The sequence below is a fragment of the Bombina bombina genome, unplaced genomic scaffold, assembly GCF_027579735.1.
Source record: "Bombina bombina isolate aBomBom1 unplaced genomic scaffold, aBomBom1.pri scaffold_1007, whole genome shotgun sequence".
Taxonomy (NCBI): Eukaryota; Metazoa; Chordata; class Amphibia; order Anura; family Bombinatoridae; genus Bombina; species Bombina bombina.
In genome coordinates this window covers 32,877-60,016 of record NW_026512136.1, presented here as the reverse complement: position 1 = coordinate 60,016, position 27,140 = coordinate 32,877, and the positions used below count along the sequence as shown (strand labels likewise).

General features: G+C 40.4%; 1 protein-coding gene across 1 annotated transcript; it reads left to right on the top strand.

Moving 5' to 3' along the window:
* On the top strand, nt 1-26,264 carry LOC128644140 (maternal embryonic leucine zipper kinase-like). Its single transcript, XM_053696850.1, has 2 exons — nt 1-277; nt 26,155-26,264. Exons 1-2 carry the CDS (start codon nt 103-105, stop codon nt 26,247-26,249), a joined length of 270 nt encoding a protein of 89 aa, XP_053552825.1. The 5' UTR covers nt 1-102; the 3' UTR covers nt 26,250-26,264.
* Nucleotides 26,265-27,140: the final 876 nt, after the last annotated feature.

Genomic DNA, 27,140 nt, shown 5'->3' with positions numbered 1-27,140 from the left:
TTTTTTTTAACATTTTTCTGTTCAAATTTTTTCACGTTAATTGTTGCTATTTAGTTTCAATCAGATTGTAACAGCATTGGCTCAGCACCTGCAACACCTGTAATGCAGAGGAGTGTACCAAAGAAGAATGAAGATAAGGAAAACTGTGACTCTAAGGTGGGAAAGGATGAAAATCCCTTTTTATCGCCAGCTCCATGGACGCCAATCACAAAGAAGAACCAGACTGAAAAGAAAGGAATACTCACCACCCCAAACCATAATAATGTTCCAACAAAAGGTATAAAACCATTGTACTTTTGTAGAGGAAGAAAAGGGGATTACTTATACTGTTCTACTGCACTCCTATTTTTTTGGACTGCAGACCACTATAGATAAAGAAATGTATCTATAGATATAGCTATGAGTTGGGATCTGCAATCTTGCAAACAAGTGATCCACCAGGGGCTGGTTTGGCAAAATAGTCTCAAAAATATGCCATATTCCCTGCATTTGTGTATGATAAGGACAAAAATGTTTTTAAAGTATTAACTCTCTTGAGGCCGTTTCCTGTTTTGGTGAACCGTTTTTCCCTGTTAGGCCTGAAGGGGAAACAGTCCCCAAAACATCACTACTTTTACTATAATTAATTTTCTTTTTTTTTTTTTTTTCATACACCTCCTTTAAGAGCATTACATTTTTGTGTAATGTGTGTATAAAATATATTTTCTAGCCTTTCAGAAACATTTTCACCTACAGACAAAGCAAAACAGCTCCCAAACATGCAAATATAAGTGTTAGAGACTATAAAGTCAAAATTAAGCTTTCATGATTCAGCGATAGCATGCATTTAAAAAATAAAAAAACAAACCTTACATAATCAAATTTACAAAGGACTAAACTTAGGTAGGCCCAGAAGCACCAATGCACTACTGGGACCTAGATGATCGCATTGGGTGAGCCAATGATGAGATCTTTGTGTCCTGCACCCAATCAGTAGCTAGCTCCCCGCAGCGCATTGCTGCTCTTTAGCCCACCTAATTATGGTTTTCATCAAAGGATACCCAGAGAGCAAACTACATTTATAAAAGAATTGGAAAGTTTAAGATTGCAGCCTATATCTGAATCATGAAAGTTTTAGTTTTACATTTAAACCCTACCCTGACAAAAGTACCACCAACACATTGTCATAGTAACCCCTTTTAGTATGTAAATACAGCCATAATAGTGCAAATGGTGAAATCCACTTCTGTAAGAAGTCTTACAACATAGCTGATCCAAAAGAAGCTGCTGTGTCATGTCGCCATTGCGCCATGTACATTGCTTTCATACCACTCTGGTGCTATTATGTTTTCCTGGCTTTCTGTGCTTTCATGATAGTCACAGTAGTGTGTTTGCTGATGATGACTACAACAAAGTTCAGGTTTCTCAGATGCTCCTGTCTGCATTGTACCTGGTCCTTGCCGCAGGGCAAATTTTACGTGTGTTTTTTTGTTTTGTTTTTTAATACCACTCTTGAGCAAGTAAAAAAAATAAAAAAAAAAAATAGTAAAGGGTCCTAGTATGCCTTCTACCCCTCTAGATATTAAAGTTTATGACCTTTTTCACTAGCGTTAGGTTTGCAGTCCAGAAGACTATCTAGTACCCTTGCTGGGGTTCAGCTTCTTGTAGGCATATTTCCCGTAAATAATTCGTTTTCTAATCTATATATTTTTTATTTATTTTTTTCTTCCCCAATTGCAGGTGGCCCTCGGTTTACAACGGTTTAATTTGCACCGTTTCAGAATAACAACCTTTTTTTCAGTCATGTGACTGCTATTGAAAAGCATTGAGAATCAGTGCATTGATTAAAATAGCCAGTAGGTGGAACTGTCCGCTTGTTTTGCAGCAAAGATATGCAAGCCAAGCAATCTGAAATTAATCAGTTTAACCAAACCTGAGCTATTGAGCAGATTTCAAAGGAACAAGATCTTCCTGTCTATAAATCAGTCCAGATAGGAATGCATAGAAATAACTGTTTGAAAAATGCAAGTAAAGTCTGTGTTGTGATTATTTTATTAGGTTTATAATGCTGTTTAGCAAATGTTTTTGTTAATTTAACTTAGTTTAATTATATATTCTGTGTTGAGTGATTATTTTAATAGGTTTATAATGCTGTTTAACCTTTAAAGTCTTCATTTCAAAGCTTTAAAAATAATGTATTAGGTGTTACTTATGACAATTTTGAGAGGGGCCTGGAACCTAACTCCCTCACTTCCCATTGACTTACATTATAAACTGGGTTTTAATTTACAACGGTTTCGATTTACAACCATTCCTTCTGGAACCTAACCCCGGCGTAAACTGAGGGCTACCTGTACATTAATTGCTTTCATAGGTCTTTGTCCTTGTTTTCAAATAAAGGCTGACATACTTCAGAATTATAACTAATCACACAACACAGACTTTACTTGCATTTTTCAAACGGTTATTTCTTTGCATTCCTATCTGGACTGATTTATAGACGGGAAGATCTTGTTCCTTTGAAATCTGCTCGTTAGCTCAGGTTTGGTTAAACTGATTAATTTCAGATTGCTTGGCTTGCATATCTTTGCTGCAACACAAGCGGGACAGTTCCACCTACAGGCTATTTTAATGATTGCACTGATTCTCAATGCTTTTCAATAGCAGTCACATGACTGAAAAAAAGGTTGTTATTCTGAAACGGTGCAAATTGAACCGTTGTGGAGGACTTATCGGTCTTGGTGTGCGGAGAATGGTTTCCCTTATCAAAAAGTGAAAACTCAATATTTCCTCTTTGCAGGATGGTTTTGATAAGGGCTTGTCGGCTAGTCCACAAACTTGCCCTGTATTAGTGTAGTGGCGGCAGTCTTGGCACCTCTTAACCCCTTGCATCAATCTTCGTTATCTTGGTCTTGAACTACTGAGAGGGTAGGGGAAGTGGGAGGAATAATTAATGCGCTGTGGTGTCTTTGCCTCCTCCTGGTGGTCAGGTGAAGTATTTCCCATAGGTTATGAATGGAATTAATGAACTCTCACTGCCAAGAAAGAGAAAATAATTTATCAGGTAAGCATAAATTATATTTTATAGCAGAATGTTTTTTCTTTGACTTACCAAAAGGATGGAGCATACTAGAACTGTTTCCAATACTGTAAACATGGATCCTCAGATCCACTAACTTTGCGATTCAGTTGAAGTGTATTGCACAAACATGTTACTGTTGGACCACCAGCACAACTTTGGCATGCATCAGGTGATCCATACAAGAATTGCAGTCAATCTAATGGTGCTATTTCCTCTAAAGGAGTCTGGCCTCCCTCTGATGGTTCTTTAAATCCTGGTGCATAATCTGAGTCCTGGCTCTTTGTTTCTGAAATGTTGGCGGATATGCCTCTTCCAAGTAAGTGCAGAAGATCTAAGTCTGACAATCATCCTACTGTGGACTTCTCTTCCCATTCTGGGTTGTAAAAGGCTAGATCAAAAGATATTTTCAAGGATTCAGAAGCCTCGGTTTTGTCATCTGAGGGTGAATATATTTCTGATAATCGGGGGTCTGTCACTGAACAATACTTATGTTCAAGCTTGAGCACCTTTTGTACTTTACTAAAGAAAGTTTTATGTACATTAGGAGAACAATATCCTAAGCTAGCTGAGGAAAAGTCTTGTAAGCAATTGGATCTAATTTTCAAACCTGCTGCTAAAGCTTCGGAGTTGTTGTTTTTTTCCTGTTCCTGATGCATTTACCGGAATAATTACTAAAGAGTGGTCAAGGCCTAGTATTCCTTATAATCCATCTTCAAAATTTAAGATGTTTTCCATTACCACTTTCTAACATAGGACTGTGAGACCATCCATAAAGTAGACTGAGCTATTTCCACCTTGGCAAAGCACACTACTCCCTTAGAGGATATTACTTCATTCAAGGATCCCATGGACAGGAAATTAGTCTTTTCACAGAGAGGCTTTTCAGTAAGCAGGTTTCTTATTCAGACCAGCAGTTATGTTAAGCCTTTGTTGCGGAAGCCTTTTCTCTGTGTTGTGACGGTTTCAGACTCTATGGATCATGATTGTCAACATCGTTTGAATCTTATCAGATCAGCCAGTGCATTTATCTGTGTTGCAATTGTTGACCTTATCAAGGTTAATGCCAATAATTACGCTAGTTTTGACCAAAAGGGCTTTGTGGCTGAAATTATGGTCAGCTAACAGCTGACTTCCAAGACCAGACTTGACTCAAGGAAAAAATTCTATTTAGTTTTGGTCTGGATGCAGTTATTTTTACTGTGACTGGAGGTTAAGGAGCCTTTCTCCCTCAGGACAAAAAATCTAAGGGGAAAAGCAGAGCTCCTAAAAGTTTTTGTTCCTTTTGTCAATTTAGGTGTTAAGGAGTTTTTCTTACACTCAGGAAGACACTGGAATTGTGGTGGACAAATCGCCAATCCATCTCTCTGGGAGCTCTGAAGGAGACTTATCTGCGTTTTTCAATCTTACAATGTCACGTAGTGGCATATATCTATAAATGTAGAACACCGTTATCTAGCAATAAAGGAGGTCTCTGGAATTCGAAGATTGGGCAGCATTTCTTCAATCTATATTTCAGAGAACTGGGAAGCGGATTTTCTCAGTTGCCAGTCCTTTCATCCAGGGGAATGGTCACTTTATTTGGATGTCTTCAGTCAAAAAGTGGGGTCTTTCAGAGACAGACCTTCTCAACAACTTCCACGATGGTTTGCGGGGTCCAGGGATCTCCAGGCATAGTTTTGTAGATGCTCTAGTAGCTCCTTGATCATTTCGCCTGGTATTCATTTTCCCTCCCACTGTTTGGCTTGATTTTGAGCTATCACTCTTAGAAGCAAGAGCTATCGTCATTATTTCAAATTGCTCCTACTTGACCATGCAGATCTTGGTTTATTGATTTAGTGCAGATGTCCAGCTTTCTCTTGTAAGATGTATCGAGTCCACGGATTGATCCTTACTTGTGGGATATTCTCCTCAACTATAGGAAGTGGCAAAGAGAGCACCCACAGCAGAGTTGTCTATATAGCTCCTCCCCCCAGTCATTCTCTTTGCCTACTCTAGGTAACTAGGAAGTGCAGAGCGAGTGTGGTGACAAAAATGTTAGTTTTTTTTGTTTCTCAAGCAAAAGTTTATTTTAAATGGTGTCGGTGTGTACTATTTACTCTCTGGCAGAAAAGAGATGAAGATTTCTGCTAGGAGGATTATGATCTTAGCACTTTGTAACTAAGATCCACTGCTGATCTCACAAAGGCTGAAGAGTACAGGAAAACTTTCAGTTGGGGGAACGGTTTGCATGCTAAGCTGCATATGAGGTATGTTCAGTCTATATTTTTCTAGACGGACTGTGTTTATTCTGGCAATATCCCCATGAGGGAAGGGTAAGCTGTATTCAGACACTTGGATAGGAATTTCAGCTTGCTTGAAGGACTCATTTGTTACTGGTGACACTGTTGGGAAAATTTTTTTTTGTTTGTTCAGTAAATGATGCAATTATAACGTTTTTTGAAGGGACTAAAGGGGTCATTGTGGCTTGTTTTAGGGTTTTTTAACCCACATGGTTAATTAAGATACACTCTGGTGTTTTTCTAATAGGCCTCAAAACATTGAGTGAGGTGGGAGGGGCCTATTTTCGTGCCTCAGTTGGGCAGTTTCTTTTCCTTAGAGACATCCAACTGCTTCTCTAGAGGTTCCTGCTGTGTTTGAGGGCTGTAAAGAGGTTTTTTCCCCACAAATCATTCTGAAGGGCAGGTAGGCGCCACAGCAGAGCTGTGGCAAGGTGCTGAAAGTCTTTTTTACCGGTTTTGGCGTTTTTTGTTTTTTTTTTTCAATCTGGTTTTGCCATTAAGGGGTTAATTGTTTATTTGCATAGCTGTGCAAAATTACTAAGGCTATAAGATACTACTGTAAAAATTTCGTTAAGTTTACTGCTTTTTTACACTGTTTTGCAGAACTTGTGCAGCTTTGTTTCTCTTAAAGGCACAGTACCGTTTTATTTCTAAGTGTTATTTACTTTGATTACAGTGTTTTCCAAGCTTGCTTGTTACATTACTAGCCTGTTTAAACATGTCTGACACCAAGGAAAATCCTTGTTTAATATGTTTGGAAGCCATTGTGGAACCCCCTCTTAGAATGTGTCCCAATTGTACTGATATGTCTATCAATTATAAAGAACATATATTAGCACTTAAAAATAGGGCAATAGATTATTCTCAGTCAGGAGTAAAATGAGGGTTCGCCATCTAGCTCTCCCCAAGTGTCACAACCAGTAACGCCCGCACAAGTGACGCCAAGTACCTCTAGTGCGTCATATTCATTTACTTTACAAGACATGGCCACAGTTATGAATACAACCCTCACTGAGGTTTTATCCAATCTGCCTGGTTTACAAGGAAGGCGGGACAGCTCTTGGATAAGGAAAAATGCTGAGCCGTCTCACTCTTTAGTAGCCGTTTCTGATATGCCCTCACAATGCTCTGAAGGGGCGAGGGATTTGTTATCTGAGGGAGAAATTTCTGATTCAGGAAAGACGCTTCCTCAGACAGATTCTGATATGACGGCCTTTAAATTTAAGCTTGAACACCTCCGCTTATTGCTTAGGGGAGGTATTAGCAACTCTAGATGATTGTGACCCTATAGTGGTCCCAGAGAAATTGTGTAAAATGGATAGATACTTAGAGGTTCCTGTTTGCACTGCTGTTTTTCCAGTCCCTAAGAGGATTGTGAATATTATTGCTAAGGAGTGGGATAGACCAGGTATTCCGTTCACTCCCCCTCCTGTTTTTAAGAAAATGTTTTCCATATCTGACACCATAAGGGACTCATGGCAGACAGTTCCTAAGGTGGAGGGAGCTATTTCTACTCTGTCTAAGCATACAACTATACCTATAGAGGACAGTTGTGCTTTCAAAGATCCTATGGATAAAAAAATAGAGGGTCTCCTGAAGAAAATGTTTGTTCATCAAGGTTTTCTCTTGTTAAGTGTATCCAGTCCACGGATCATCCATTACTTATGGGATATTCTCCTTCTCAACAGGAGGTTGCAAGAGGATCACCCACAGCAGAGCTGCTATATAGCTCCTCCCCTAACTGTCATATCCAGTCATTCTCTTGCAAGCCTCAACCAAGATGGAGGTCGTAAGAGGAGTGTGGTGTTTTATACTTAGTTCCGTTTCCTTTGCTCCCTCGACTGATTGCCAAAATCAAACAGGAGAGAGCATCGGTGATTCTGATAGCACCTGCGTGGCCACGCAGGACTTGGTATGCAGACCTAGTGGACATGTCATCCTTTCCACCATGGACTCTGCCTCTAAGACAGGACCTTCTGATACAAGGTCCTTTCAATCATCCAAATCTAATTTCTCTGAGACTGACTGCATGGAGATTGAACGCTTGATTCTATCAAAGCGTGGCTTCTCCGAGTCAGTCATTGATACTTTAATACAGGCACGAAAGCATGTTACCAGGAAAATCTACCACAAGATATGGAGTAAATATCTTTATTGGTGTGAATCCAAGAATTACTCATGGAGTAAGGTTAGGATTCTAGGATATTGTCTTTTCTGCAAGAGAGCTTGGACAAAGGATTATCAGTTAGTTCCTTAAAGGGACAGATTTCTGCTCTGTCTATTCTTTTGCACAAGCGTCTGGCAGAGGTTCCAGACGTCCAGGCATTTTGCCAGGCTTTGGTTAGAATTAAGCCTGTGTTTAAACCTGTTTCTCCCCCGTGGAGCTTAAACTTGGTTCTTAAAGTTCTTCAAGGAGTTCCGTTGGAACCCCTATATTCCATTGATATTAAACTTTTATCTTGGAAAGTTCTGTTTTTGATGGCTATTTCCTCGGCTCGGAGAGTCTCTGAGCTATCTGCCTTACAATGTGATTCTCCTTATCTGATTTTTCATGCAGATAAGGTAGTCCTGCGTACCAAACCTGGGTTTTTACCTAAGGTGGTTTCTAACAAGAATATCAATCAAGAGATTGTTGTTCCATCATTGTGTCCTAATCCTTCTTCAAAGAAGGAACGTCTTTTACATAATCTGGAAGTAGTCCGTGCCTTGAAGTTTTACTTACAAGCTACTAAAGATTTTCGTCAAACATCTACCCTGTTTGTCGTTTACTCTGGACAGAGGAGAGGTCAAAAAGCTTCGGCAACCTCTCTTTCCTTTTGGCTTCAGAGCATAATACGCCTAGCCTATGAGACTGCTGGACAGCAGCCCCCTGAAAGGATTACAGCTCATTCTACTAGAGCTGTGGCTTCCACCTGTGCCTTTAAAAATGAGGCCTTTGTTGAACAGATTTGCAAGGCCGCGACTTGGTCTTCGCTTCACACTTTTTCCAAATTTTTCAAATATTATACTTTTGCTTCTTCGGAGGCTGTTTTTGGGAGAAAGGTTCTTCAGGCAGTGGTTCCTTCCGCTTAATCCTGCCTTGTCCCTCCCATCATCCGTGTACTTTAGCTTTGGTATTGGTATCCCATAAGTAATGGATGATCCGTGGACTGGATACACTTAACAAGAGAAAACATAATTTATGCTTACCTGATAAATTTATTTCTCTTGTAGTGTATCCAGTCCACGGCCCGCCCTGTCCTTTTCAGGCAGGTCTAAATTTTAATTAAACTACAGTCACCACTGCACCCTATGGTTTCTCCTTTCTCTGTTATTTTTCGGTCGAATGACTGGATATGACAGTTAGGGGAGGAGCTATATAGCAGCTCTGCTGTGGGTGATACTCTTGCAACTTCCTGTTGGGAAGGAGAATATCCCTTAAGTAATGGATGATCCGTGGACTGGATACACTACAAGAGAAATAAATTTATCAGGTAAGCATAAATTATGTTTTTCTCTCCAACCTATTGCATGTATTGTTCCTGTAACAACTGCAGCTGATTTCTGGTTTGAGGCTCTTGAAGAGGCTCTTCAAATGGAGACTACATTAAAGGAAATTATGGACAGAATTAAGGCCTTTAAGTTGGCTAATTCTTTTATTATAGATTCCGCTTTTCAACTGGCTAAATTAGCGGCAAAGAATTCAGGTTTTGCCATTTTAGCACGCAGGGCGTTATGGCTTAAGTCCTGGTCTGCTGATGTGTCATCTAAATCTAAACTTTTGAACATTCCTTTCAAGGGTAAGACCCTATTCGGGCCTGAACTGAAAGTGATTACTTCAGACATCTCTGGAGGGAAAGGTCATGCCCTCCCTCAGGATAGATCAAATAAGATGAGGACCAAACAAAATAATTTTCGTTCCTTTCGGAATTTTAAGAGTTGTCTCGCTTCAGCTTCCTCTGTTACAAAGCAAGAGGGGAATTTTGCCCAATCCAAGTCAGTCTGGAGACCTAACCAGGCTTGGAACAAGGGTAAACAGGCCAAGAAGCCTGCAGCTGCCTCTAAGACAGCATGAAGGGTTAGCCCCCGATCCGGGACCAGATCTAGTAGGGGACACACTCTCTCTCTTCGCTCAGGCTTGGGCGACAGATGTTCAGAATCCCTGGGCTTTAGAAATTGTGTCCCAGGGATATCTTTTGGAATTCAAGGGCTCCCTTCCAAGGGGGAGATTTCACATTTCTCGATTGTCTGTAAACCAGACAAAGAGAGAGGCGTTCTTACTCTGTGTAGAAGACCTATATACCATGGGAGTGATCCGCCCAGTCCCAAAAGAGGAACAAACCTGTTTGTGGTTCCCAAGAAAGAGGGAACTTTCAGACTAATCTTGGATCTCAAAATTCTAAACAAGTTCCTCAAAGTTCCATCATTCAAGATGGAGACTATTCGGACTATTCTACCTCTGATCCAGGAGGGTCAATATATGACTACCGTGGACTTAAAGGATGCGTATCTACACATCCCTATTCACAGAGATCATCATCATCAATTCCTCAGATTCGCCTTTCTAAACAGGCATTACCAGTTTGTGGCCCTTCCCTTCGGGTTGGCCACGGCTCCCAGAATTTTCACAAAAGTGCTAGGGTACCTTCTGGCGGTTCTACGACCACGGGGCATAGCAGTGTCGCCTTATCTAGACGACATCTTAATTCAGGCGTCGACTTTCCAGCTAGCCAAGTCTCACATGGACATCGTGTTGGCTATTCTAAGATGGGTGGAAGGTGAACATAAAAAAAGAGTTCTCTCTTCCCTCTTACAAGAGTTTCCTTCCTAGGGACTCTGATAGACTTGGTAGAAATGAAAATATTTCTGATGTAGGTCAGAAAGTTAAAACTCTTAACCACTTGCCGAGCTCTTCATTCCATTCCTCAGCCATCAGTGGCTCAGTGTATGGAGGTAATCAGACTCATGGTAGCAGCAATCAACATAGTTCCTTTTGCCCGCCTACACCTCAGACCACTGCAGCTATGCATGCTCAAACATGCTCAAACAGTGGAATGGGGATTATGCAGATTTATCTCAACTGCATCTGGACCAGGAGACTAGAGATTCTCTTCTCTGGTGGTTGTCTCAGAACCACCTGTCTCAGGGAATGTGTTTCCGCAGGCCAGAGTGGCTCATTGTAACGACAGATGGGGTGCAGTCTGGAATTCCCTGAAAGCACAGGGCTTATGGTTTTCGGGAGGAAGCTCTCCTTCCGATAAACATTCTAGAACTGAGAGCGATACTCAATGCACTTCAGGCGTGGCCTCAGCTTGCTGCGGCCAAATTCATCAGGTTTCAGTCGGACAACATCACGACTGTAGCTTATATCAATCATCAAGGAGGAACAAGGAGTTCTCTAGTGATGATGGAGGTAACCAAAATAATCCGGTGGGCACAGGATCACTCTTGCCATCTCTCAGCGATCCACATCCCAGGAGTAGAGAACTGGGAGACGGATTTTCTAAGTCAGACTTTTCATCCGGGGGAGTGGGAGTTCCATCCGGAGGTATTTGCCCAGCTGATTCAGCTATGGGGCACACCAGAATTGGATCTGATGGCGTCTCGTCAGAATGCCAAACTTCCTCGCTACGGGTCCTTCAATCTGGCCTATGTATTTCCACCGTTTCCTCTCCTTCCACGTCTGGTTGCCAGAATCAAGCAGGAGAGCGCTTAGGTAATTCTGATAGCACCTGCGTGGTCACGCAGGACTTGGTATGCAGACCTAGTGGACATGTCATTGGTTCCACCGTGGACTCTGCCAATGAGGCGGGACCTTCTAATCCAAGGTCCGTTCACGCATCTAAATCTAATTTCTCTGCGTCTGACTGCTTGGAGATTGAACGCCTGATTCTATCAAAGCCTGGTTTCTCTGAGTCGGTCATTAATACCCTGATTCAGGCTAGAAAGCCTGTCACCAGGAAGATCTATCATAAGATTTGGCGCAAATATCTTTATTGGTGTGAATCCAAAGGTTACTCGTGGAGTAAGATTAGGATTCCTAGAATATTGTCTTTTCTCCAAGAAGGTTTGGAGAAGGGATTATCTGCTAGTTCCCTAAAAGGACAAATATCTGCTTTGTCAATTCTACTTCACAAACGTCTGGCAGATGTTCCAGACGTTCAAGCATTTAGTCAGGCTTTGGTCAGAATCAAGCCTGTATTTAAACCTGTTGCTCCGCCATGGAGCCTAAACTTAGTTCTTAAAGTTCTTCAAGGGGTTCCGTTTGAACCTATGAATTCCATAGATATTAAGCTTCTATCTTGGAAAGTTTTGTTTCTTTCATGTAATTAGCAAGAGTCCATGAGCTAGTGACGTATGGGATATACATTCCTACCAGGAGGGGCAAAGTTTCCCAAACCTCAAAATGCCTATAAATACACCCCTCACCACACCCACAAATCAGTTTTACAAACTTTGCCTCCTATGGAGGTGGTGAAGTAAGTTTGTGCTAGATTCTACGTTGATATGCGCTCCGCAGCAGGTTGGAGCCCGGTTTTCCTCTCAGCGTGCAGTGAATGTCAGAGGGATGTGAGGAGAGTATTGCCTATTTGAATTCAATGATCTCCTCCTACGGGGTCTATTTCATAGGTTCTCTGTTATCGGTCGTAGAGATTCATCTCTTACCTCCCTTTTCAGATCGACGATATACTCTTATATATACCATTACCTCTACTGATTTTCGTTTCAGTACTGGTTTGGCTTTCTACAACTTGTAGATGAGTGTCCTGGGGTAAGTAAGTCTTATTTTCTGTGACACTCTAAGCTATGGTTGGGCACTTTTTTATAAAGTTCTAAATATATGTATTCAAACATTTATTTGCCTTGACTCAGGATGTTCAACGTTCCTTATTTCAGACAGTCAGTTTCATATTTGGGATAATGCATATGAATAAATCAATTTTTTCTTAACTTAAAATTTGACTTTTTTCCCTGTGGGCTGTTAGGCTCGCGGGGGCTGAAAATGCTTCATTTTATTGCGTCATTCTTGGCACGGACTTTTTTGGCGCAAAAAAATTTCTGTTTCCGGCGTCATACGTGTCGCCGGAAGTTGCGTCATTTTTGACGTTTTTTTGCGCCAAAAGTGTCGGCGTTCCGGATGTGGCGTCATTTTTGGCGCCAAAAGCATTTAGGCGCCAAATAATGTGGGCGTCTTTTTTTGGAGCTAAAAAAATATGGGCGTCACTATTGTCTCCACATTATTTAAGTCTCATTATTTATTGCTTCTGGTTGCTAGAAGCTTGTTCACTGGCATTTTTTCCCATTCCTGAAACTGTCATTTAAGGAATTTGATCAATTTTGCTTCATATGTTGTTTTTTCTATTACATATTGCAAGATGTCCCAGGTTGACACTGAGTCAGAAGATACTTCTGGAAAATCGCTGCCTGGTGCTGGATCTACCAAAGCTAAGTGTATCTGCTGTAAACTTATGGTATCTGTTCCTCCAGCTGTTGTTTGTACTGATTGTCATGACAAACTTGTTAATGCAGATAATATTTCCTTTAGTACTGTTACATTACCTGTTGCTGTTCCGTCAACATCTAATGCTCAGACTGTTCCTGATAACATAAGAGATTTTGTTTCTAAATCCATTAAGAAGGCTATGTCTGTTATTCCTCCTTCTAGTAAACGTAAAAAGTCTTTTAAAACTTCTCATTTTTCAGATGAATTTTTAAATGATCATCATTCTGATTCTGATAATGGTTCTGGTTCAGAGGATTCTGTCTCAGAGGTTGATGCTGATAAATCTTCATATTTATTTAAAATGGAATTTATTCGTTCTTTACTTAAAGAAGTCCTAATTGCATTTAGAAATAGAGGATTCTAGTCCTCTTGATACTAAATCTAAACGTTTAGATAAGGTTTTTAAATCTCCTGTAGTTATTCCAGAAGTTTTTCCTGTCCCTGATGCTATTTCTGAAGTAATTTCCAGGGAATGGAATAATTTGGGTAATTCATTTACTCCTTCTAAACGTTTTAAGCAATTATATCCTGTGCCATCTGACAGATTAGAGTTTTGGGACAAAATCCCTAAGGTTGATGGGGCTGTCTCTACTCTTGCTAAGCGTACTTCTATTCCTACGGGAGATGGTACTTCCTTTAAGGATCCTTTAGATAGGAAAATTGAATCCTTTCTAAGAAAAGCTTACTTGTGTTCAGGTAATCTTCTTAGACCTGCTATATCTTTAGCGGATGTTGCTGCAGCTTCAACTTTTTGGTTAGAAGCTTTAGCGCAACAAGTAACAGATCATAATTCTCATAGCATTATTAATCTTCTTCAACATGCTAATAATTTTATTTGTGATGCCATCTTTGAGATCATTAGAGTTGATGTCAGGTATATGTCTCTAGCTATTTTAGCTAGAAGAGCTTTATGGCTTAAAACTTGGAATGCTGATATGTCTTCTAAGTCTACTCTGCTTTCCCTTTCTTTCCAGGGTAATAAATTATTTGGTTCTCAGTTGGATTCTATTATCTCAACTGTTACTGGAGGGAAAGGAACTTTTTTACCACAGGATAAAAAATCTAAAGGTAAATTTAGGTCTAATAATCGTTTTCGTTCCTTTCGTCACAACAAGGAACAAAAGCCTGATCCTTCATCCTCAGGAGCGGTATCAGTTTGGAAACCATCTCCAGGCTGGAATAAATCCAAGCCTTTTAGAAAATCAAAGCCAGCTCCTAAGTCCACATGAAGGTGCGGCCCTCATTCCAGCTCAGCTGGTAGGGGGCAGATTACGTTTTTTCAAAGAAATTTGGATCAATTATGCCAGTTCCAGTTCTGGAACAGGGGCTGGGGTTTTATTCAAAGAAGGAGAATTCCTTCAGACCAGTTCTGGATCTAAAAATATTAAATCGTTATGTAAGGATACCAACATTCAAAATGGTAACTGTAAGGACTATCCTGCCTTTTGTTCAGCAAGGGCATTATATGTCTACAATAGATTTACAGGATGCATATCTGCATATTCAGATTCATCCAGATCACTATCAGTTTCTGAGATTCTCTTTCCTAGACAAGCATTACCAGTTTGTGGCTCTACCGTTTTGGCCTAGCAACAGCTCCAAGAATTTTTACAAAGGTTCTCGGTGCCCTTCTGTCTGTAATCAGAGAACAGGGTATTGTGGTATTTCCTTATTTGGACGATATCTTGGTACTTGCTCAGTCTTCACATTTAGCAGAATCTCATACGAATCGACTTGTGTTGTTTCTTCAAGATCATGGTTGGAGGATCAATTTACCAAAAAGTTAATTGATTCCTCAGACAAGGGTAACCTTTTTAGGTTTCCAGATAGATTCAGTGCCCATGACTCTGTCTTTGACAGACAAGAGACGTCTAAAATTGTTATCTGCTTGTCGAAACCTTCAGTCACAATCATTCCCTTCGGTAGCCTTATGCATGGAAATTCTAGGTCTTATGACTGCTGCATCGGACACGATCCCCTTTGCTCGTTTTCACATGCGACCTCTTCAGCTCTGTATGCTGAACCAGTGGTGCAGGGATTACACAAAGATATCTCAATTAATATCTTTAAAACCGATTGTACGACACTCTCTGACGTGGTGGACAGATCACCATCGTTAAGGGGGCTTCTTTTGTTCTTCCGACCTGGACTGTAATTTCAACAGATGCAAGTCTTACAGGTTGGGGAGCTGTGTGGGGGTCTCTGACAGCACAAGGGGTTTGGGAATCTCAGGAGGTGAGATTACCGATCAATATTTTGGAACTCCGTGCAATTTTCAGAGCTCTTCAGTCATGGCCTCTTCTAAAGAGAGAATCGTTCATTTGTTTTCAGACAGACAATGTCACAACTGTGGCATACATCAATCATCAAGGAGGGACTCACAGTCCTCTGGCTATGAAAGAAGTATCTCAAATTCTGGTATGGGCGGAATCCAGCTCCTGTCTAGTTTCTGCGGTTCATATCCCAGGTATAGACAATTGGGAAGCGGATTATCTCAGTCGCCAAACGTTACATCCGGGCGAATGGTCTCTTCACCCAGAGATATTTCTTCAGATTGTTCAAATGTGGGGACTTCCAGAAATAGATCTGATGGCCTCTCATCTAAACAAGAAACTTCCCAGGTATCTGTCCAGATCCAGGGATCCTCAAGCGGAAGCAGTGGATGCATTGTCACTTCCTTGGAAGTATCATCCTGCCTATATCTTTCCGCCTCTAGTTCTTCTTCCAAGAGTAATCTCCCAGATTCTGAAGGAATGCTAGTTTGTTCTGCTGGTAGCTCCAGCATGGCCTCACAGGTTTTGGTATGCGGATCTTGTCCGGATGGCCTCTTGCCAACCGTGGACTCTTCCGTTAAGACCAGACCTTCCGTCGCAAGGTCCTTTTTTCCATCAGGATCTCAAATCCTTAAATTTAAAGGTGTGGAGATTGAATGCTTGATTCTTAGTCAAAGAGGTTTCTCTGACTCTGTGATTAATACTATGTTACAGGCTCGTAAATCCGTATCTAGGGAGATATATTATAGAGTCTGGAAGACTTATATTTCTTGGTGTCTTTCTCATCATTTTTCTTGGCATTCTTTTAGAATTCAGAGAATTTTAGTTTCTTCAGGATGGTTTGGATAAAGGTTTGTCTGCAAGTTCCTTGAAAGGACAAATCTCTGCTCTTTCTGTTCTTTTTCACAGAAAGATTGCTAATCTTCCTGATATTCATTGTTTTGTACAAGCTTTGGTTCGTATAAAACCTGTCATTAAGTCAATTTCTCCTCCTTGGAGTTTGAATTTGGTTCTGGGGGCTCTTCAAGCTCCTCCGTTTGAACCTATGCATTCATTGGACATTAAATTACTTTCTTGGAAAGTTTTGTTCCTTTTGGCCATCTCTTCTGCCAGAAGAGTTTCTGAATTATCTGCTCTTTCTTGTGAGTCTCCTTTTCTGATTTTTCATCAGGATAAGGCGGTGTTGCGAACTTCTTTTAAATTTTTACCTAAGGTTGTGAATTCTAACAACATTAGTAGAGAAATTGTGGTTCCTTCATTATATCCTAAGAATTCTAAGGAGAAATCATTGCATTCTTTGGATGTAGTTAGACCTTTGAAATATTATGTTGAAGCTACTAAGAATTTCAGAAAGACTTCTAGTCTATTTGTTATCTTTTCCGGTTCTAGGAAAGGTCAGAAGGCCTCTGCCATTTCTTTGGCATCTTGGTTGAAATCTTTAATTCATCATGCTTATGTCGAGTCGGGTAAAACTCCGCCTCAAAGGATTACAGCTCATTCTACTAGGTCAGTTTCTACTTCCTGGGCGTTTAGGAATGAAGCTTCGGTTGATCAGATTTGCAAAGCAGCAACTTGGTCTTCTTTGCATACTTTTACTAAATTCTACAATAATGTGTTTTCTTCTTCTGAAGCTGTTTTTGGTAGAAAAGTACTTCAGGCAGCTGTTTCAGTTTGAATCTTCTGCTTATATTTTCAGTTTTTTTATTTATAAGATTTAAACTTTATTTTTGGGTGTGGATTTTTTTCAGCGGAATTGGCTGTCTTTATTTTATCCCTCCCTCTCTAGTGACTCTTGCGTGGAAGATCCACATCTTGGGTAGTCATTATCCCATACGTCACTAGCTCATGGACTCTTGCTAATTACATGAAAGTAAACATAATTTATGTAAGAACTTACCTGATAAATTCATTTCTTTCATATTAGCAAGAGTCCATGAGGCCCACCCTTTTTTGTGGTGGTTATGATTTTTTTTGTATAAAGCACAATTATTCCAATTCCTTATATTTATGCTTCGCACTTTTTTCTTATCACCCCACTTCTTGGCTATTCGTTAAACTGATTTGTGGGTGTGGTGAGGGGTGTATTTATAGGCATTTTGAGGGTTGGGAAACTTTGCCCCTCCTGGTAGGAATGTATATCCCATACGTCACTAGCTCATGGACTCTTGCTAATATGAAAGAAATGAATTTATCAGGTAAGTTCTTACATAAATTATGTTTTTTAGTAGCTATCTCTTCGGCTCGAAGAGTTTCTGAGCTATCTGCTTTACAATGTTGATTCACCTTACCTTGTTTTCCATGCAGATAAGTTGGTTTTACGTACCAAACCTGGGTTCTTCCTAAGGTTGTTTCTAATAAGAATATCAATCAAGAGATTGTGGTTCCTTCTTTGTGTCCTAATCCTTCATCTAAGAAGGAACGTCTGTTACACAATCTTGATGTGGTTCGTGCTTTAAAGTTCTACTTACAAGCAACTAAAGATTTCCGTCAAACATCTTCTTTGTTTGTTGTTTATTCTGGTAAACGGAGAGGTCAAAGGGCTACCGCTTCCTCTTTTCCTTTTGGCTGAAAAGCATCATCCGTTTGGTCTATGAGACTGCTGGCCAGCAGCCTCCTGAAAGAATTACTGCTCATTCTACTAGAGCTGTGTCTTCCACATGGGCTTTTAAAAATGAGGCTTCTGTTGAACAGATTTGTAAGGCGGCGACTTGGTCTTCGCTTCATACTTTTTCATAATTTTACAAATTCAATACTTTTGCTTCTTCAGAGGCTATTTTTGGGAGAAAGGTTCTACAAGCAAGTGGTGCCTTCCGTTTAAGGTACCTGTCTTGTCCCTCCCTTCATCCGTGTCCTAAAGCTTTGATATTGGTATCCCACAGTAAGGATGAATCCGTGGACTCGATACATCTTACAAGAGAAAACATAATTTATGCTTACCTGATAAATGTATTTCTCTTGTGATGTATCGAGTCCACGGTCCTGTTTTTTAAGACAGGCATATATATTTTTATTTTAAAACTTTGTCACCACTGCACCCTATAGTTTCTCCTTTTTCTTCCTAGCCTTCGGTCGAATGACTGGGGGGGGTGGAGCTAAGGGGGGAGCTATATAAACAGCTCTGCTGTGGGTGTTCGCTTTGCCACTTCCTGTAGGGGAGGAGAATATCCCACAAGTAAGGATGAATCCGTGGACTCGATACATCACAAGAGAAAGAAATTTATCAGGTAAGCATAAATTATGTTTTCCTCCTTGGTCTCCCTCTATTATTTATAAAATGTGTGTAAATGCGCTGTGCAGCATGGGGATACTTAAAAATTGAAAAGGAATAGCATACTATGTATGAATATATTCTTATACCTTTTTGAGAGTACCAAATATTGTTAGGTTATATCTATAGATAAAGAGTTACATACTATGTATGAATATATTGATTACACTTACCCCTAATTTGGAGTTAAAAAATTAATATTGCTTTGTATATTTGGTTGATTAAAGAGACATATAGAAACTGATATGAAAAGTAGAAATAGTACTACGTTGTATTTATAGATAAATAATTACAAACTTTGTATGAATATAATTGTTGCAGGGTTTCCTGCTTTGAGGTATATGCAGTTTAAATTTTTCTAGAGAAATGTAAATGCTAGAAAATGCTGTTAATACTGGATTTATCTGAGGTAAGCCTGATTACAGTGATTTAACAACAACTAGTATCATGCTTGCTGTTAGAGGTAATACTCTTATTATTTTTCACATTTCTGACATATAAAAAGTTTGCTGGAAGTGCTTAAACATTTTTTATATGCATATTGGTGATAAAACTTTATTGGGGCTTAGTTTTTTCCACATGGCTGGCTAATTTTTGCCTAGGGATAGTTTTGTTTGGCCTTTCACTGTGAATACATAAGTGGGAGGGGCCTAATTTCACGCCTAAATGCGCATTAGATTTTGCAGCCTGAGACATCCAGTTTCCCTGAAGGAGTCCCCTGAATGCTTAGGACCTCTCTGAAGGGTTTTTGTGCTTTCCAAAGTCGATTGTATGGGAAGGTAGGGCCACAGCAGGGCTGTTTGTTGTGACTGTTAAAAAACATTTATTTCGTGTTTTTTTTTTTATCCGTTTTTGAAACTAAGGGCTTAATCATCCATTTGCAAGTGTGTGCAATGCTCTGTTAGCCTATTATACACACTAAAAAATTTCATTTAATTTACTGCTTTTTATCACTGTTTTTCAAATTCTGACCTTTTTTATTTTTCTTAAAGGCACAATACCGTTTTTATTTTTTGCTTGTTTACTTTCATTAAAGTGTTTTCCAAGCTTGCTGGTCTCTTTGCTAGTCTGTTTAAACATGTCTGACATAGATGAAACTCCTTGTTCATTATGTTGAGAAGCCATGGTGGAACCCCCTCTTAGAATGTGTACCAAATGTACTGATTTCACTTTAAGTTATAAAGACCATATTCTGTCTTTAAAAGATTTATCACCAGAGGAAACTGACAAGGGGAAGTTATGCCGACTAACTCGCCTCACGTGTCAGAACCTTTAACTCACGCTCAAGGGACTCCCGCTCAAGAGGCACCAAGTACATCTAGCGTGCCCATGGCGTTTACTTTACAAGACATGGCGGCAGTCATGGATAATACCCTTTCGGCGGTATTATCCAGACTACCTGGGTTACAAGGAAAGCGAGACAGCTCTGGAGTTAGAAGGAATACAGCGCACTCTGACGCTTTAGTAGCTATGTCTGATACTCCCTCACAATATGCAGAAGCTGAGGAAGGAGAGCTTCTTTCTGTGGGTGATTTTTCTGACTCAACCTGATTCTGATATGTCAACATTTAAATTTAAGCTTGAACACCTCCGTGTGTTGCTCAGGGAGGTTTTAGCTACTCTGAATGACTGTGACACCATTATAGTGCCAGAGAAAATGTGCAGATTGGATAAATACTATGCAGTGCCAGTTTACACTGATGTTTTTCCAATACCTAAAAGGTTTTCAGAGATTATTACTAAGGAATGGGATAGACCAGGTGTTCCGTTTTCTCCCCCTCCTGTCTTTAAGAAAATGTTTCCCCTAGATTCTGCCACACTGGACTTATGGCAAACAGTCCCTAAGGTGGAGAGAGCAGTTTCTACTCTAGCTAAGCGTACTACTATCCCTGTCGAGGACAGTTGTGCTTTCTTAGATCCAATGGATAAAAAGTTAGAGGGTTACCTTAAGAAAATGTTTATTCAACAAGGTTTTATTCTACAGCCTCTTGCATGCATTGCCCCGGTCACTGCTGCTGCGGCCTTCTGGTTTGAGTCTCTGGAAGAGGCCTTACAGGTAGAGACCCCATTGGATGATATACTTGACAAGCTTAGAGCACTTAAGCTAGCCAATTCATTTGTTTCTGATGCCATTGTTCATTTAACTAAACTAACGGCTAAGAATTCTGGTTTTGCTATTCAGGCGCGTAGGGCGCTATGGCTTAAATCATGGTCAGCTGACGTTACTTCAAAGTCTAAGCTTTTTAATATTCCCTTCAAGGGGCAGACCCTATTCGGGCCTGGATTGAAGGAGATCATTTCTGATATTACTGGAGAAAAAGGTCATGCCCTTCCTCAGGATAGGTCTAACAAGTTAAGGACCAAACAAACTAATTTTCGTGCCTTTCGAAACTTTAAGACAAGTGCGGCATCAACTTCCTCTAATACAAAACAAGAGGGAAATTTTGCCCAGTCCAAGCTGGTCTGGAGACCTAACCAGACTTGGAACAAAGGTAAGCAGGCCAAGAAACCTGCTGCTGCCTCTAAGACAGCATGAAGGATTGGCCCCTGATCCGGTAACGGATCTAGTAGGGGGCAGACTTTCTCTCTTCGCCCAGGTTTGGGCAAGAGATGTCCAGGATCCCTGGGCGTTGGAAATTGTGTCCCAGGGATATCTTCTGGACTTCAGAGCTTCCCCTCCAAAAGGGAGGTTTCACCTTTCACAATTATCTGCAAACCAGATAAAGAGAGAGGCATTCTTACATTGTGTTCAAAACCTCCAAGTTATGGGAGTGATCCACCCAGTTCCAAAGGAGGAACAGGGTCAAGGTTTCTATTCAAATCTATTTGTGGTTCCCAAAAAAGAGGGAACCTTCAGACCAATATTAGATCTCAAGATCCTAAACAAATTTCTCAGGGTCCCATCATTCAAGATGGAGACTATTCGAACCATCCTACCTATGATCCAGGAGGGTCAATACATGACTACTGTGGACTTAAAGGATGCTTATCTTCACATTCCGATACACAAAGATCATCATCGGTTTCTCAGGTTTGCCTTCCTAGACAGGCATTACCAGTTTGTGGCTCTTCCCTTTGGGTTAGCTACAGCTCCAAGAATCTTTACGAATGTTCTGGGGTAACTTCTGGCGGTCCTAAGGCCGCGGGGCATAGCAGTAGCCCCTTAGACGACATTCTGATACAGGCATCAAATTTCCAAATTGCCAAGTCTCATACGGACATCGTTCTGGCATTCCTGAGGTCGCATGGGTGGAAGGTGAACTAAAAGAAGAGTTCTCTATCCCCTCTCACAAGAGTTTCCTTTCTGGGAACTCTGATAGATTCTGTAGAAATGAGGATTTACCTGACAGAGGCCAGGTTATCAAAACTTCTAAATTCTTGCCGTGTTCTTTATTCTACTTCTCGCCCTTCGGTGGCTCAGTGTATGGAAGTAATCGGCTTAATGGTAGCGGCAATGGACATAGTTCCGTTTCCCCGCCTACATCTCAGACCGCTGCAACTCTGCATGCTCAGTCAGTGGAATGGGGATTACACAGATTTGTCCCCTCTACTAAATCTGGATCAAGAGACCAGGGATTCTCTTCTCTGGTGGCTATCTCGGGTCCATCTGTCCAAAGGTATGACCTTTCGCAGGCCAGATTGGACAATAGTAACTACAGACGCCAGCCTTCTGGGCTGGGGGGCAGTCTGGAACTCCCTGAAGGCTCAGGGATCGTGGACTCAGGAGGAGGTTCTCTTCCCGATAAACATTCTGGAACTAAGAGCGATATTCAATGCTCTTCAGGCTTGGCCTCAGCTAGCGACAATGAGGTTCATCAGATTTCAGTCGGACAACATCACAACTGTAGCTTACATCAACCATCAAGGAGGAACAAGGAGTTCCCTAGCGATGTTGGAGGTTTCAAAGATAATTCGTTGGGCAGAGATTCACTCTTGCCACCTATCGGCTATCCATATCCCAGGTGTAGAGAACTGGGAGGCGGATTTTCTAAGTCGACAGACCTTTCATCCGGGGGAGTGGGAGCTCCATCCGGAGGTGTTTGCACAGTTGATTCAACGTTGGGGCAAACCAGAACTGGATCTCATGGCGTCTCGCCAGAACGCCAAGCTTCCTTGTTACGGGTCCAGGTCCAGGAATCCCAAGGCAGCGCTGATAGATGCTCTAGCAGCGCCTTGGTCCTTCAACCTGGCTTATGTGTTTCCACCGTTTCCTCTGCTCCCTCGTCTGATTGCCAAAATCAAGCAGGAGAGAGCATCAGTGATTTTGATAGCACCTGCGTGGCGAAGCAGGACTTAGTATGCAGATTTGGTGGACATGTCATCCTTTCCACCATGGACTCTGCCTCTAAGACAGGACCTTCTACTTCAGGGTCCTTTCAACCATTCAAATCTAATTTCTCTGCGACTGACTGCCTTGAGATTGAACGCTTGATTCTATCAAAGCGTGGCTTCTCCGAGTCAGTCATTGATACCTTAATTCAGGCACGAAAGCCTGTCACCAGGAAAATCTATCATAAGATATGGTGTAAATCTCTTCATTGGTGTGAATCCAAGGGTTACTCATGGAGTAAGGCCAGGATTCCTAGGATATTATCTTTTCTCCAAGAAGGATTGGAGAAAGGATTGTCAGCTAGTTCCTTAAAGGGACAGATTTCTGCTTTGTCTATTCTTTTGCACAAGCGTCTGGAGGATGTTCCAGACGTTCAGGCATTTTGTCAGGCTTTAGTTAGAATCAAGCCTGTGTTTAAACCTGTTGCTCCGCCATGGAGTTTAAATTTTCAAGGGGTTCCGTTTGAACCCTTGCATTCCATAGATATCAAGCTTTTATCTTGGAAAGTTCTGTTTTTGGTAGCTATCTCCTCGGCTCGTAGAGTTTGAGTTATCTGCCTTACAGTGTGATTCCCCTTATCTGATCTTCCATGCAGATAAGGTAGTTTTGCATACCAAACCTGGGTTTCTTCCTAAGGTGGTATCTAATAAGAATATCAATCAGGAGATTGTTGTTCCGTCACTGTGTCCTAATCCTTCTTCAAAGAAGGAACGTCTATTACACAATCTTGACATGGTTTGTGCTTTAAAGTTTTATTTACAAGCTACTAAAGATTTTCGTCAAACATCTGCATTGTTTGTCGTCTACTCTGGACAGAGGAGAGGCCAAAAGGCTTCGGCAACTTCTCTTTCCTTTTGGCTAAGGAGTATAATACGCTTAGCTTATGAGACTGCTGGCCAGCAGCCTCCTGAAAGGATTACAGCTCATTCTACTAGGGGGTAGCTTCCACATGGGCTTTTAAAAATGAGGCTTCTGTTGAACAGATTTGTAAGGCGACGACTTGGTCTTCGCTTCATACTTTTTCAAAGTTCTATAAATTTGATACTTTTGCTTCGGAGGCTATTTTTGGGAGAGAGGTTTTGCAGGCAGTGGTACCTTCCGTTTAAGTACCTGCCTTGTCCCTCCCTTCATCCGTGTCCTATAGCTTTGGTATTGGTATCCCACAAGTAATGGATGATCCGTGGACTGGATACACCTTACAAAAGAAAACAAAATTTATGCTTACCTGATAAAAAAATTTCTCTTGTGGTGTATCCAGCCACGGCCCGCCCTGTCATTTTAAGGCAGGTATATTTTATTTTTAAACTTCAGTCACCACTGCACCCTATGGTTTCCCCTTTCTCTTGCTTGTCTACGGTCGAATGACTGGAGGTGGCGGGGAGAGGAGGAGCTATATAGACGGCTCTGCTGTGGGTGGTCCTCTTGCAGCTTCCTGTTGGGAAGGAGAATATCCCACAAGTAATGGATGATCCGTGGACTGGATACACCACAAGAGAAATAAATTTATCAGGTAAGCATAAATTATGTTTTTTCTTTTTATCCCTGTTCTTTAAGCTTCGTTATTGAACATTATGGTTCTTTAGATACTGTGAATGGTCTTAGTGATAAACTGTGTATGTCTAACCACACTGCCGGGCTGATACACTCTCGAGTGCTTACCTGTTCTCTGATCGGCACTTTTCTCTGGTAGCACTAGTGTCTCTACAGCTGACGGCCAGTTCGTGACATCACACGCAACGTCCGGGGCTTTGAACGAAGTAGATCCGTCCGATATCCTTGCTCTTCAACTCTGCGCAGAGTGTTAGCTTATGAAAGTAGCCCCACTTTGTATCCTCAGCAATCCTCTGTTACCTTTGGTCTGATAAACTTGGAAATTCTTTTATTGTCTTGTACTTTACCATCAACGTGTTTCGCCACTCTTGGTGGCTTTATCAAGATGGTTTAAATGTGATGGATTGCTCCCTTATAAATGCATTAAAAGATTGTGATTGGTTAGTAAAAAAAAATGCCTCATTTTCATCTCTCCCTCTATATTATGACTTATCTCAAAATCCTTAGATCTTGAGTTTCTTAACTTGACAGCTTGGAGATTGATCGCATAATTTAGAAAAAGTGAGGTTTTACTGATGCTGTTTAAACTCCTTAATCCAGGTTAGGAAACCTGCCACGAAGAAGATCTATCGCAAAGTATAAAAAACTATTTTTTTCTTTCTTTCTAGTGTTTAAATCAGTTGTAATTGGCATTTATTCAGGATTCCAAGAATTCTGCATTCCTTACAAGAGGGTTTGACGAGGGCTTACCTGCTGGCTCTTTGAAGGTTCAATTTCAGCTCCCTTGGTTTTATGCTATACGAAAATCGCTAAACTTCCTAATAAGTTTTCTTCATGCTTTAGTCATCTTAAAATTAGTTATTACACAAATTCCTCCTCCATTCCGCTTCTGAAGGTACTGTTTCCCTTGGCTATTTATTTGGCCACAAGAGTTTCTAAATTGTAAGCTCTTTCTTGCAAGCCTCATCTGGTTTTTCTTTCAAAATAAGGCTGTTTTGAGAATTTTAAATTTTTTGCCAAAGGTATTTTCTGTGGACAACATTTAATAGCGAAATTGTAGTGCCTTCTTTGTCCTAATCCTATATATTCTAAGTAAGGCTTCTACATAATTTGTTTGTAGTTATAGCTTTAAAGTTTTATCTTCAGGCTGCAAATGATTTTAGACTATCCTCTCATTTCTCAGGCCCAGCAAAGGCCAGAAGCCCATGGCTGTTACTTTAGCTTCTTGGTTAAAGCTTTTAATTCACAAGGCTTACTTGAAGGCGGGAAAGTCTCCCCCAAAGTGCATTACTGCTCACACAACCAGATCAGTTTCCACTTCCTAGGCATTTAAAAATTGGGTTTCTGTATAACAAATTTGCAAGGCAGCAACATGGTCATCTTTGCATACCTTTTACTAAATTCTACCACATTGATGTTTTTACTTCTTCGGAAGTGGCTTTTGGTAGGAAAGTTCTCCTTGCAGTGGTGACTAGAAATTAGGTGTTTTTGCCTCCTTTTTTTTTTTTTGCTCCACAAACTACTAGTGGACTCCACAGCTTGGGTATTAGTTCCCAAAAGTAATGGACTTGTGTACTCTCACCACCTTGAGAAATCAAAATTTATGCTACCTTTATAAATAAATTATTTTAAAGTGGTGAGAGTCCACGAGGCCCATAGAATTTATTTCTATTAAATTTTTTTCTGGCGGCGGTTTTGCACCTCCTTTGCCCTGCTCTGTCCTTTCCTACCTATATACTTCTTACTTGGCTATACATAAGACTGGCTTATCAGAGTTGGGAGGGATTAAGTTCTTTTGGAGTGTTTGTAATCTTTTCCTCCTCCTAGTGGCCTGTAGTTGAATAAGCATTTTTTTTTTTTTTTTTTTTTTTTCATTTTTAACTTTTTAAAAACTTTTTTTTTTTTACAGAAAAAAATCACTACGTTAAAAATACTCCAACAAAAATGAGCACTAAAATTACAGATGAATTGTCAGCTGCAGTTATAAGTCCAGAAAGGAGGTAAGTGTATTTCAATTAGTTTTTTGTCAAGTGGAATTACATTATTCAATCTTAAATTTGAAATATTTTGTGATTACTATTTTTGTTTGAAGCAACTTTTTCTTTATTGGAGGCTTTTTACTTTGTATATTTGTAGTATCCCTTTTTTTATTGACATTGACATTGTTCTGATATCCTAATTTAGCTTACTCATTGAACAATCTTTATACTTCCTAGACCTTATGTAGAATATCGACCTATATTGTTTTAATCTAACACATGGGTTTGACAAAAATGTTCAAAATCTAGTAGCTAAGAATTAGTGTGTATATACAGTCGTATGCAAAAGTTAGGCACCCCTGACAATTTCCATGATTTTAATTTATAAATAATTAGGTGGATCAGCAATTTTATTTTGACCTATCAAATAACTGAAGGACACAGAAATATTTCAGTAGTGAAATGAGGTTTATTGGATTAACAGAAAATGTGCAATATGCATCAAAACGAAATTAGACAGGTGCATAAATTTGGGCACCCCAACAGAAATATTGCATGAATATTTAGTAGTGCCTCCTTTAGCAGAAATAACAGCCTCTACACACTTCCTATAGCCTGTAATGAGTGTCTAGATTCTGGATGAAGGTATATTGGACCATTCCTCCTTTGCAAAACATCTCCAGTTCAGTTAGGTTTGATGGTTGCCGTGCATGGACAGCCCACTTTAAATCACCCCACAGATTTTCAATAATATTCAGATCTGGGGACTTGGATGGCCATTCCAGAACATTGTAATTGTTCCTCTGCGTAAATGCTGGGGTAGATTTTGAGAAGTATTTTGGGTTGTTGTCTTGTAGAAATATCCAGCCCCAGCGTAACTTTAACTTTGACTGATTCCTCAACATTCTCAAGTATC

What these genes read in the sequence shown, in the direction of transcription:
- LOC128644140 (XM_053696850.1), top strand. Translation starts at nt 103, where the DNA reads ATGCAGAGGAGTGTACCAAAGAAGAATGAAGATAAGGAAAACTGTGAC. An exon ending in TAATAATGTTCCAACAAAAG is followed by an intron (nt 278 to 26,154) that starts GTATAAAACCAT and finishes TTTTTTTTACAG; the next exon opens with AAAAAAATCACTACGTTAAA.